This window comes from Gorilla gorilla, chromosome 16, assembly GCF_029281585.2.
Source record: "Gorilla gorilla gorilla isolate KB3781 chromosome 16, NHGRI_mGorGor1-v2.1_pri, whole genome shotgun sequence".
NCBI classification, from domain to species: Eukaryota; Metazoa; Chordata; class Mammalia; order Primates; family Hominidae; genus Gorilla; species Gorilla gorilla.
Window position 1 is genome coordinate 33,703,516 of NC_073240.2, and position 13,315 is coordinate 33,716,830.

At 38.9% G+C, this 13,315-nt stretch overlaps 1 protein-coding gene across 8 annotated transcripts in view; it reads right to left on the reverse strand.

The window, feature by feature from the left end:
* The window catches only part of FMN1 (formin 1), a 423,460-nt gene that overhangs the window by 101,808 nt on the left and 308,337 nt on the right, over positions 1-13,315 (reverse strand). For all 8 annotated transcript variants that reach the window (XM_031002405.3, XM_055363225.2, XM_031002406.3 and 5 more), the window contains one exon: positions 13,113-13,233. In XM_031002405.3, the coding sequence (XP_030858265.3) occupies positions 13,113-13,233 (121 nt within the window). The remainder of the gene's footprint in view (positions 1-13,112; positions 13,234-13,315) is intronic.

A 13,315-nucleotide genomic window follows, 5' to 3' on the forward strand; every position in this document is an offset into this window, starting at 1 on the left:
CCTTGAAAACAACAACAAATTTTCAAACTGTATAATCAAAAGCAAATGGCCCTTAAATGGCCAAGGGTGTCTTAGCCCTCAGCCTGCTTTATGTGTTATCTCATTTTACCCTACGAAAGTTTTCCTGCTATTGTCCCCCCTTTTTGGTGAGTATTAGTAAAGTCACACAGACAGTAAGTAGCTGAGTCAGGATCTGAATCCAGGGGTAACAGACCCCCTGCCCTTATAATATGCCGCCTCCTACTTTCACCATCTACAGGAAAGTTCTAGAAAAAACCAGGGGACACCTATGTGAATGCTTTCTCAACTGTAAGGAATAAAAGCTAAAAAAAAATCACCAAGTGCCACCACTGGGATCCTGTCATTTCAAATGGGGAAAAGGCCTACCAGGAGGTTAGGTTAGTAAGTGGCATGGCAGAGACTGGAACCAGGGCTGTCAATTTCCTGTTAGGTCTGTGATCTTTCCAGGAGTATTAAAAGGTAGAGTCGCAGTTCATGGCCCCTATCCACCTAGGAGCCAGCTGAGGCTGAGCTATCTGGGAAAGAATCTAGGAGAGATAAGGATATTGGCAAAAACTCCAGTCCCCTTTGCAGGGGCTAAGGAGGTCTCCCTCTAACTTCACTCATTTGGTTGACTGACATGAGAAGAATCTCTCTGTGGATTGTGAATCTTCCACAGAGTCAAAGATATACAACTTACTTAGGCAGAAAAAGTATTTTGATATTCACAAAACTACCCACTACTCTATTTCTGTGAAGAAAATGTTTTGACCCAATACAAGCTCATGGTATGGTAGCTTGGGCGCTGGCTTGGCAGTCAAGGACCTGAGTTCTGTGCCTGGCTGGGTGGTCCTGGCCATGCTGCTTCCTATCTCGAAGACTCTGTTTTCCAAGCTGCATATGCCTGCCCTACTCACTTGGGAGGATGAAGCACCATAGGCAGGTAAAGTATCACCATTATAATTACAAGAGTACCTTTAAAAAACCAAAAAAACAGGAAATATCAAGGATACTTTGTTAATGAACTTGCCAAATTAATGCTATTTTCCAGTCCTCATACTTGATTCAGTCTTCCAGCTATCGAGCAGAATCCTGATCAAAAGCACTTGTGTTGTTTCTAAACCTGTTTATTCCTGTTGTTCTTTTTATTGAAATTATGTAATTTAATGACTTGATGGTAAACTACATATATGACTGTCAAAAGGTACTATTTCTATAAGTTTTAATGAAAGAAGCTAAAATATTGCTGGTAAATGTAGGTATAGAAGGCCAGGGGAAACTGGGGAAAAATGGCAACTAAATGCAATGTGGTAGTCAGGATTAGGTCCTGGAACAGAAAGGGGACAAAAATGGAAAAACCAGTGAAATCCATATAAAAACTAGCATTCAGTCAATCTAAATGTATCATTGCCAGTTTCTCAGTTTTAACAAATGGATCACAGCAATGTGAGACGCCAAGAATGGGCAAAGTAACTGACAAGAGCTATATGAGAACTCTCTACTCTTTGCAACTTTTCTGCAATTTAAAAATTATTCCAAAATAAAAATTAAAGTGTACTGTTTAAAAAGTGTGGGAAACACAGTTTTAAAAGATTGAGAACAATTATAAATATCTACAAAGATTCTATGGTGATATTTGCAAGAGTCTTTACTGAACTTTAAAAATACAGTAGGGAAATTACAGATGCTGTCATTACGGAGTATGTAGGGAAGACCTATAGGACTGCATTCGACAGATATTCATAATTCAAGTAAAGGCTTCATCTCTGCATCAGAAGACAGACAAAGGATACAACATTTAATTTGTTGTAAGTTAAAGTGTTAAGGGATACAAGTGTCATCTTCCATGATTCCCAATTTTGGCCAATTTTTCCATTAACCTACCACACTGGATAAGCGCTCTGCTCTATAAAGACAGATGGTATCGGCTGGGCATGGTGGCTCACGCCTGTAATCCCAGCACTTTGGGATGCCAAAGGCAGGTGGATCACCTGAAGTCAGGAGTTTGAGACCAGCTTGGCCAATATGATGAAAACCAGTCTCTAGTAAAAATACAAAAAATTAGCTGGGCATGCTGGCAGGTGCCTGTAGTCCCAGCTACTCGGCAGGCTGAGGCAGGAGAATCGCTTGAACCTGGGAGGCGGAAGTTGCAGTGAGCTGAGATTGCGCCACTGCACTCCAGCCTGTGTGGCAGAACAATATTCTGTTTCAGGAAAAAAAAAAAAAAAAAAGGATAGATGGTATCGACACAAGAATTTTTGAGGCATGAATTAATTCAAGAGATTGTTCACAGTCATTTACAAAGAGAATACCTGAGATGCAAGCCTGATATAATTTTACAGTTGACTTTTTAAAAAAAAAATCTTGTAAATGGTCAGAATTCCTAGGATTTTTCAGTTGTTCTAATTAACGAAGTCAGTCTAGGGAGGAATTCAATACAGTAACCCTTCATGAACAAGGAGAATTATAGAATGCACTGAAATAGCATAGTAAGAATAATCATCTCAGAAATTCAGGAGTTGGAATATATCTTCAAAATCATCTAGCAAACTACTTGTCTAACGGTACCTCCTCTACCCACCCACATAATACAATCTTCCAGCAAGCAGTGGGTGAGGAACCCACTACTGCTCAAGGCCATCAGTTTTCTCTTCAGACAGCTTTAAAATCTGTCCCTCTAAAAGATTCTACTCACGGATGCTTATCTGACATCTTTGGCCATAAGGAAGTGATCTAATTTCTCACTAATAGCAGAGTCAGCGATTATCTGAAGTTGAGTCATTTCTTCCATTGTTCACTTGCTCATTCATTCATTTACCCATTTAACAAATATTAATTGACAACAAATACGTGGAAAGTGCTGACCAGCACAGTAAATATAAACATAAAAAAGGTCATATATCTGCCTTCATGAAGCTGGTGGAGGAAGAGAAAATTTACAAACAAATAAATAGAAAATAATATGAAATATGAATATGTGAAAGTAATACGAAAAACGAAGGCTGTAATAGACAGTACCTATTCAAAGTGCCTCCTGAAGAGTGGGTGGGCAAGGAAGGCTCAAAGCACGGGCCTGTCTGGCAGAAGGGCTTTCTAGGAGAGGGACCCACTACTGCGATGATCCTAGAGCAGGAACAAGTACATCGTGTTGGAACACAAAGAAGGCCTGTGTGGCTGGAGTTTAGTGGGCAGGAGGGGTGAGTGGTGTGAGAGAGGACTGGAAAGGCAGACGTGGTTAAATCAGTTTGTACGGCATGAGTATGAGGTTGGATTTGATTCCAAGAGGAATGAAGATGAAATAACAGAATGCTGTGACCTATGCGGCAGGTGGAGAGAAAGGAAGAGCAAGACTGGAAGCAGAGAAACCTGCTTGATATGGGCCAGGTGAGAAGGTGGTAGCTTGGATTACAAAAGCAGTAGGTGTGGAGATGGAGAGCAGTGAATTGATTCCAGACACTTTTTGAAGTTAGAGTCAACAGGACTAGCTGTCAGACATGAGAGCACAAAAGGAATCAAGGAAAAGTATGACACATTTGGCATATGCTATGAAAAGGGACTTCCTTTGTGGGATCTCAGTAAATCCTCTTAAACAATCAGTGGAGCAGGTAGCCTTACACTCACTTTTATATGAGGATACTGAAATGTCAGGGATGAAATGATTTGCCAAGGGTTACAAAGCTTGTGAAGCAAGGATATGAATTCAGGACTTCTGACCCAGACTTTTCTATGATTGCAGCTTTTATTTCAATATTTTATGTTTCTTGTCAAAGAAAAAAACTCAGCAAAACACATTCTATTAACCACGTGTTTTTATAAAATAGAGGGTAGAAATAGAGGGTGCAAACTGAGAGGAGGAAACCGGGACAACATAACTCATCCTTCCCACCTAGAAATGTCACAATCGCAGCTTCAAAGGAAAACACAAACTTCTTCCATTAATTAAACGGATGAATCAAGTTTCAGTTTCCTCTCTCCTTTCTGTACAACTTGTCTTTGAAGGCATTTCATTTGGGAAATGTGTGACCTTTAGTCACCATGCTCAATTAATTGAATGCTTTGCATCAAAAGTCACCATGCCGATCCACATTTTACACCCACTGCTTTTCTGAAATACTTACCCCAGTTCCTTAGGTCTGTTTTGTTGAAATCATTTTACAAAAATAAATCATATCAAAGTTTTTTTTATTATTTCTAAACCTTTGCTTGCAAAACTAAATATTTTTAACACCATGGCAACATGGTCAGGACTCTGGCTAATGTATCCAGTCTCGTACCAGAGCTCAGACTTAGTAAACTACTGCTGTGGACAAATGGGCTGTGAAGGAGGAAAGAGCTAATAAATTAGACATGGTCAATAATCATTCAAGTCATGTCTTCTGGAGCTTCCCAAAAGGTGATAAATTAGCCAGACTTGTCCTAATGATCAATACCCTGCTCTCCCTTCTAGAACACACCAGCATCCATTGAGTAAAGTGCAGACTCCAAGGCCTCTCAGGAATTTAAGCACTACCTCACACCTCCTGAGGTACTTCCTCAGGCATTGCCTCATCTGACCCTTTCAATATCCCTTTGTCTTAGGCAGAGTCCAGAAGTATGATCGGCTCCATTTTTTTTTCAGTTGAGAGTCACAGAGGCTAAGTGATGTGGCAAAGTGCATGGTTTATCACGTGGTAAGAGGCAGAATTAACTTTAAACTTACATCTCCTAAATCTCAGTTCAGTACTATTTTCAACACACCAGCCTCTGTCATTGAAACTTAACAAATTCACAAATGCTTTGTTTCATTGTGGGATTTTTTTTTTTTTTATGTATTTGTCAAAGTTATACGTGCACGCAGTTTAAAGAATCAGTGCATTCTATGCACTTTAAGAACAGCAGTCCCCCATCTCCACCCCACCATTTCCTCAATTCTTCCTCCTCAGAGGCTACCTCCTTTTACCAATTTTATGTGATTATTTGGTGCTTAGTAGTATGTCTCTAACAAGCTTCTATTGTTTTTTTTTATTTTTCTCTTTATCAGCTATAAATGATGTAGTTCTTTCCTCCACTCCCGCCTCTTCAGCCTCTTCACTTCCATCATCCCAACATAGCACATGGTACCATGACTTGGTTAGACTAGCGTTTGCTGTTGACATTATTATGACTTTGCAAAAACAACTCGTAGTCCCAGCTGATATATGGAAACTCTGATTATTCCACATTTCCCGCACATTTCCTCTTTCTCTCACACTTGCTCTCAGAATTTTTTTTTCTGATTTAGTTTGTTTTCTATGAGCTTAGCGTTAAATGAACCTCACACTTGTTACTAGTTGTATAAAATCTCTTGTCCAAACATTCAGATATATTAGATGTATTAATTGTGTATTCCTTAAGAGTCTTCTCCATGATGCTTTTGACTTAATCAAATCTGAAATGTTTTCTTTCAATGTCTGGCTGTCATCCTGGGCTTTTTCTCTATGCTGGAGGCTCCATTCACCTTCCTTCTCCATTGGAATTTTTATTTCCTGTGACCTATGTCTTCCTCTTTAATGGGACAGCACTTTCTTTAGTAGCATCCTGAAGGTAACTGTATGGGAGATAAGTATTTTGAGAAATTGCATGTCTCAAAATGTTTTTAATCTGTCCTCATATTTGACTAACAGTTTGGTGGATATAAGGTTCTGGACTGGGAATAATTTTTCTTCAGAATCCTGATGCATCTGTAGCTTTTAGTAATACTATTGAAAAGTCTGAAGTCATTCTGTTTCCTGACTGTGTGGGGATGGATTACCATCCCCACATCCCACCTACTCCTAGAAGGGGGTGAGCTTTTCTTTTTGTCCTAAGTGTTCTGAAATGTTCTAGTAATAGTATAAATCTGTTTTACTTCCCCCATATTAGTCAAATATCACATGGTAAGTGGCAGATTTAACTTTAAACTTTTGTCTCCTAAATCCTAGTTCAGTGCTATTTTCAACACCCCAGCCTCTGCCACTGAAACTTAACTGCCATTCACAAAGCTTCATTTCATTGCGGGGTTTTTTGTTTTTGCATATTTTTTTGTATATTTTGTATATTAATCAAATATGGGGGAGTAAAACAGATTTATACTATTATTAAAACATTAAAACTTTTTAGGCCTTTTAAAATTAGGAACTCATCCAACATTTTTAGAAATTTTAAATGACTGTATTGATTAATTTATGTACAAATATGTATGACTTTCTGCATGTTTGTATAAATATGCACAAACTTGTGGTACGTGTAAGTCTTATAGTAAAAGTTGGATTGCTTCTCACCTCCTATCACTCCTGGATTAGAATTCAGCTTTCTTGTTTGATTAATTCATTTATCATGTATCCATCTGTTTTTGAGTTTCAAAAATTTTGTGGTTCTCTCTATGCTTTAAAACTGATGCTTTTAAAGAATTCTACTATCGTTCTAGAAATTTTCAGAAGGAACTGAAATTCCATGAGTGTTCAGTCCTAGATGAGTGTTCAATCAACGATGTTTCCACCAAAGTCCTCCAAAAGGTTTCCAAAGTGACTTTTCCCCCTTACTAGAACCATATTGTTGTTTATGGGCCATGTTTTAATTAGTAATTAAAGAAAATTTTCACCCTCATGACAAGATCTAATTTTTGTCTTTTTTCCTCTTACAAGAAGCATTTAAACTCTCATGGAGGGAAAGTCACTTGATGACACCAGGTGGCAGAGGTCATTCGTTTTGCAGGGTCAGGGCTGGTCTTGAGCACAGGAAGCACAGTTCACCCTGTTATGTGACTTGACAAGTTCTGGAAAATTCCCTTACCTTCTCATCTACATCAGGAGCCCAATACATCTAATTTCCACACATAGAAGAGATAACAAAACCTTGCAGGTTGCCCAGGGGTGGCCCTTTAGTCCTCTGCTATTAGTTCAGTTAGCCACATCAGACTAGTATGCTTTCTTTTGGGTCACGAAGGAATAAAACAGAGGCTAGGTCAATGTCAGAGAGACAGAGAGGGAGTCAGAGAAACTGAAAAATATTGACAGGCAGGAGGTGGAAGGAGACAGATTACAATAGGCAGATCGGTTGAGTGGTTGTATGTAGAGACAAGAGAAAGCCTGAATTCAATCCAATTTTTATCTGTAGTCCCTTTAGAAGATGAGCCACAGAATGAAGTGGGGCTTATTCTTCAAACTTTATCATTCTGGATCACATTTTTTGTGCTTTTAGGGTGAGCCTGCAAACTGTAAAGGAACAAAGTATGGCACAGATAAACCTGTTTCAAATTTCAGCTTTGCCAGTAGTAGCAAAGTAACTTCCACTTCCTTACTGTAACAACATAGGTAATAACACTTACTTTGAAGGAGTTTTAAGAAATAGAAATGATGTAAGCAAATTTGCTGGTATTAAGTGCTCATTAAATGGTAAGTGTTGTCATTAGTGATGGTGGAAATGGACACGCGCCACACCCTTAACCATATTTATAGACCCTTTGTCCACGGTCTACACTGGTAGGGAGGAGAATTTTATTGCTGCCATTGTTTAGAATTGTTAGTGCGTAATGATAATAAAAAACGAACTGACTTCTAGTTGACTTTATTATTGCTTTTAGATTCTCTACAGACATGCCAGATAAAAAACAGTACACCAAGTTAAATTTGAATTTCAGATAAGAAAAAATTTTTTAGTGTAAGTGTGTACCACGCAATATTTGAGATACACTTACATTAAAAAAAAATCCTGAAAGAAAAGTATTGGGTCTCCTGAATTTTATTTAATAAATTTGACAACCCTAAGAGTAAGGAAGAACCATTTTGCTTCCTAAGATAATATCAACAGGAAACACTTTCTTAAATTCTCTTTGGGGCCCAGTAGTACTGACTGACTCAGGCAAGGGCCACACTTTCATCAGAGTGGACAGATACATTGATTCCTGACGGAACAAGAGCCAGCATGGCTGTAAGAAGCCAGAATCAAAGAGGATGGTAACGAGGCAAACTTGCATTAAAAGCTGCTGAAGAGCAGGGACAGAGGAACCGCTTCCCCTTCCACAGTAACACAAAGTTGAATATCCATTAGATTAGCAACCAGTTCTTAGCATTCCTCCCTCCTACTCATAGTCAACTCTTGATCAACTGCAGTAATAGGAAGAGAAAAGGACATCACACATAACCCCAAATCAAAATGAAAACAAAACTGATCAAGGGTAAGATCAGGTCTAGTGGTGGCTCATGCCTGTAATCCTGGCACTATGGGAGGCCAAGGCTGGAGGATCGCTTGAGCCCAGGAAATTTGAGACTAGCCTAGGCAACACGGTGAGACCCTGTCTCTACAAAAAATACAATTTACAAAATTAGCTGGGCGTGGTGGTATACATCTGTAGTCCCAGCTGCTTAGGAGGCTGAGGTAGGAGGACTGCTGGAGCTCAGAATATTGAGGTTTCAGTGAGCCATGATTGTGCTGTTACTCTCAAGCCTGGGCAATAGAGCAAGAACCTATCTCAAAAAATAAAAAAAAAAAAAAAAAACAAAAAGAATGAGATCAAGTGGTAAGTAATGACATGTGGCCTTGTTTCTGCTAAGTCAGACCTGCCCTCCCCTACGTTACTAGGGATCCTGACTCCTGCAGGCAGGACCCAGTAATATCATTTTACCAACAACCGTGTTGCTAGTACAATCAATATCCTTTCTTCTTAAAGTACCTTTTACACAACTTATGCTCTGTAAAAATATTACTAAATAGACAATGAAAGGGAAAAGAAAGCAAGCCAATGTTTCATGCTTTAAGTTAGGAAATACTGTTTTAAACAGCATTAAACTTTTTTTTAACTACAGAACTTCCCAGAGGCTTTAATAAGCTCATGTACTTTGAATCCCTAGGATATGATTTTCGTACAGAGCATGTCCAGGTTTATTTGATCATAGACTCTTTCAGAGAACAACAGTTCCAGTTCACGTTTCAGGTAATATTTTTAGGTGCTACTATTTGAGGAATCCTACATCTATAGTTTCAGCAATGCTGCACGCACATGTGTGTGTTTGTGTATGTGTGTGTGTCTGTCTCTGGTATTAACTGGTGCAATCAGAAAGAAGAGTCCACTCCTTGGTGTATTAGTTTTTGATTGCTACTATAATAAATTAGCACAAACTTAGGAGGCTTAAAACAACACAAATATATCACCTTTTAGTTCTATATGTTAGAAGTCTGACATGGGACTCACAGGCTAAACTCAAGGTGCTGACAGGGCTGTACTCCCTTTTAGAGGCTCTAGGGAGAATCTGTTCCTTGCCTTTTCCACTTCTAGAGGCTTCCCACATTCCTTGGCTCATGGCCCACTTCCTCCATCTTCAAAGCCAGCGACATTACATCTCTCTGATCATTCTTATGTCGTTATATCTCCCTCTGATCACAGCCAGGGAAAGTCCTCAGCGTTTAAAGACTGAATTTAAAGATTGATGTGATTAGATTAGGCCCACTTGGACGGTCCAGGATAATCTCCCCATGTCAACATCAGCAAAGTCCCTTTTTGCCATGTAAGGCAACATGTTCACAGATTCTAGGGATTAGGGTTTGCACATCTTTGGGGGGCATTATTCTGCCTACCACATATGGGTGGGTAAGAATACCCTGAGAGTTCCAGCCAGCAAGGACAAAGAGGGAGAATGAAAGTAACTATTGCCATTGTTTGTGTTTTCTCAATTATTTCTTACAACTTCACAGTATCAGGGAAACTGAAATTATTGTCTTGTTAAGGGATGTAGAATAAACAAAATATGGAACATGTTCCCAAGCACCAAGAACTTGGTTCTCTCTTTACAATGTAGAGAAGCAAGCACAAGTGCTCTGTGAATTAGATACTCCACAAACATAGCCAGCTGGCCTCTCAGCAACACCGGCTGATTATACAGGCTGTGCACTTTCCAGTGAAAGGTACATGCCCTTAATCAGCTTTATTGAAGCTGCCCTCACTAAGAAACTGTGCAGACATTATTTCCTATGATGCAGGTCCTATAACTGTCCCATTTTACAGGTGAGAAAGTGAATACTTTCTACGATTATGCTACTTGACAAGGTGTTACTTTCACTGAACCAGTAAAACATACACATCTGAACTCAAAGCCTGATCTTAGTCCTATGTAATGTGCCTATTTGTATGTCTATTTGACAATCCATCTACCTGGACTTCTTCCCCTTTCCAATTCCAACCCAAAGCAAGTCCCTTCCTGTGACTCTATCTGATCTGACAGTCTACATGTGTGGTTTCGGGAGTGTGTGCACACGTGTGCATGCTTGTGTATATATGTTCAGTAACTCTCTGTAATTTTTTTCTTCATGAGGCTTCACATTTTGAATGCCAAAACTTTCTGTCTGATCTCCAATCAGATGTGGTGACTTCTGGGTCACAGGCGTGATATGTATTGAACACATGCCTTAGAGTCATATCTAGTTTCTAAACTTGGCTAGATCATCACCTCTGAAACACTGGCAAATTACTTGAGCACCCCAAACTTCAGCTTTCTTATCTTGTGAGAAGTCAAAAATAGTATCTGCCTCACAAGGTCACTGTAGAATTAAAAGATGTGATATAGATAAAGCACTTGATAGATAATAATACACAATAAATTGCAGCTGATACTATTATCAATTCCATGCTGTTTACCTGCATAAAAATGCTATTCAAAGTTCTTGCCTCTCTGAAAGATGCTTAATGACAACTTCTACTTAAATCAGTGACATTAGTATGACCAATAACCATAGGTTAATTCACATTAGGTTAAGGTGTGTTAATACTATCTTTTTTTTTCTAAAAGACTCTGCCTGCCTGGAGAACTAGGGCCTGATACTTCTTGAAATTTGCTAATCACATCTGGTTTAGCTTTAGACATTTTCTGGGATTTTGCCAGCAGCTACGACACTTTAATGGCTACAATAAACCTCAAAGCCTCATCAAATCTTTGCTGTATGTGTGAAAATTATGTCCTCTTCAATTAAACATTCAATCTCAGCTCACACCAAGGCCTTATGGAGAAGGAGGTGAAACCTGAATGGAAACGTTAAGATGAAACGGACCGCCACGATTCTGGCCATCTTGCCAGATGGTATTTAGAAGAAAAAGAAATTCATTAGAGAACCTACGGTGTGTATTTTCTTTAAATATTTACTGGGTACCTTTCATGTGTTGAAAACACTGGCATCTCTAAAGATTAGCAGGGCATTTTTGTTTAAATATTCCATGTGTGTGAGGTGGGGGGAGTCATTTCCTCATTTGCCTTTGTGGTACCTTCATGTGTTTTGGTGAAGCCTGGTACAAAGAAGAAAAGTAACTGAGACAATGTTCAGTTTTCTTTCCTAAGGCCGCTCTACCTGCTTCAAAAGCTCTTGTATTTTCCTAAAATTGGCTGAGGAAAGTGTCAGTTGAGTATTGAGAGATCCGGAATGACAATTCAGAGCCTCCCTAGACAAAAGAAGGTGTACAAAAGTGAGGTGCTATGGGGGAACCCTTGTCTCTCTGCTCGCCTCCCAATTCACTCCTCTTATCCTCTTGCTATTTATCATCAAACGTACAGGGACGTTCAAAGTGAGGCAGCCCCTGGAAGGAGAAGGGAAAAGATCAAACAGGGATCAGGTTTCGGCTCAAAGACTATAGGAGAGGTCAGGCCAAGGGTTTTACAAGGGGCCAAGAGACAAGAGGGAATGGGCATTCAGGAACAGCCATGGAGCAAACAAGCTCCCCTGCCATTGCTAACTCTTGCTGTCACACTGAGGACCAGCCTGGGCCCTAATTCTACCAATGGAGAGGGACAGACAAAAATGCTAGGTGGTAGCTTACTATGCTTTATTACAATATTAATCAAGCTCCTCAACTTCAACAAGGATACAACCGCCAGTTCTTCAGGAGACAGAAAATAATGACCGCAAGTTCACATATCGCATTTCTAAAGGAAGCATCCATTTGTTTGAATTCATTCAACCACATCAATGGAAGAAAAAAAAACCCACATGGTTCCTTTAAAAATAATATACAAGATAAAAATATTCACTTGTAACCATTATCCTTTCCATGTAAGTTTTATGCCCAAAGTAAAAATAAACGGCTCTCTTTGCCACCGGGAGCAGATCTTTCCCACTTTACTTCCATTTCCAAGCTGTTCTCAGCCTCAGACTTAGGTTTCTGAGTACTCTTTCACAATAAACATTTTAAAAATGTTTACTTTATGTCTTGGTGTTAAAATATTCCTGGTTGAAGCCCTTCATTTCCTCAAGCTCTGCTTCTGGCACTGTGGGCTCCATTTCCACATTAACACGCTCTCTAAATCCTCCGCAGAGCTCTGGAGTTATACAAGCTCCAAGGCAAGTATTTATATTCTTGGACAAGGACATGTCTCCACAGTGAAAACACGAGACTCTAGAAATGCCAAAGGAAAATTCCTGCCCAAGTGAGACATATTTTCACCTTTTAAAAAAGCCAAAAAGGGGCTTTCAGCATTTTCTTTTGAATAATTAAAAATGTAAATTAAACTAAAATGGAATGTTTACTGTGGGCCTTACCATCATTATTAGATTCATATATAAACCAAACATACAGGAACATGTGTGTATGTGTACAATATGTATGATATATATATTTAAAGCAGCAGAGTAAACTAGCTAATGTGTAAGTTCTAGAAACTAGAAACTTGAAAATGTGTGAGTTCTAATTGGATAGACTTGATTAGAGCTCAGTAAATCTGTCTATTACTGGCCGTGTGAACTTAACTTCTCTAAGCCTCATTTTTCTCATCTGTAAAATGGGTTTAGTGTAGTTCCAGCTTATTAAGATTGTTATATGAGACAACAGTAAGCATCTAGTAAATGGTTACTGCTATTATCATTAATAATGTTATAACTACTAAATGTTAGAAAATGTAGATATAACAAGATATGGATATAAGAAACAAATGATCAACACTAATAAAAGAGAACAATTTGAAAATACAGTGCCTCTACACACTGTGCAGAGAAGGAAAGTTTCCTGAAAGCTGTAGTGTGCCATTGCTGAACTCTGCACCAATCCCACTCTATGAACCAGACCTAAATAATCCTCTTAAAACATTTTTTAAAAGTAATCTTAGCTATTATCATAATAGCAGAACAGTTCCTATTACCTTCTAGTTGCCTCTTCAGTTTTCTCAAATCTTTTATGAGGTCTTCAAACTTGACTTGGGAGGCCAGGAAGAAATCCTGTGGTTCCGGCAAGGGGAAAACACTCTTTTCGGTTCCAGCTTCCTAAGAGATATGGTAAACAAAAGTACATTATATTTCCCAATTGTCACTTTCAGTTGAAATTCCAAAGCATCAATGAGAAAAA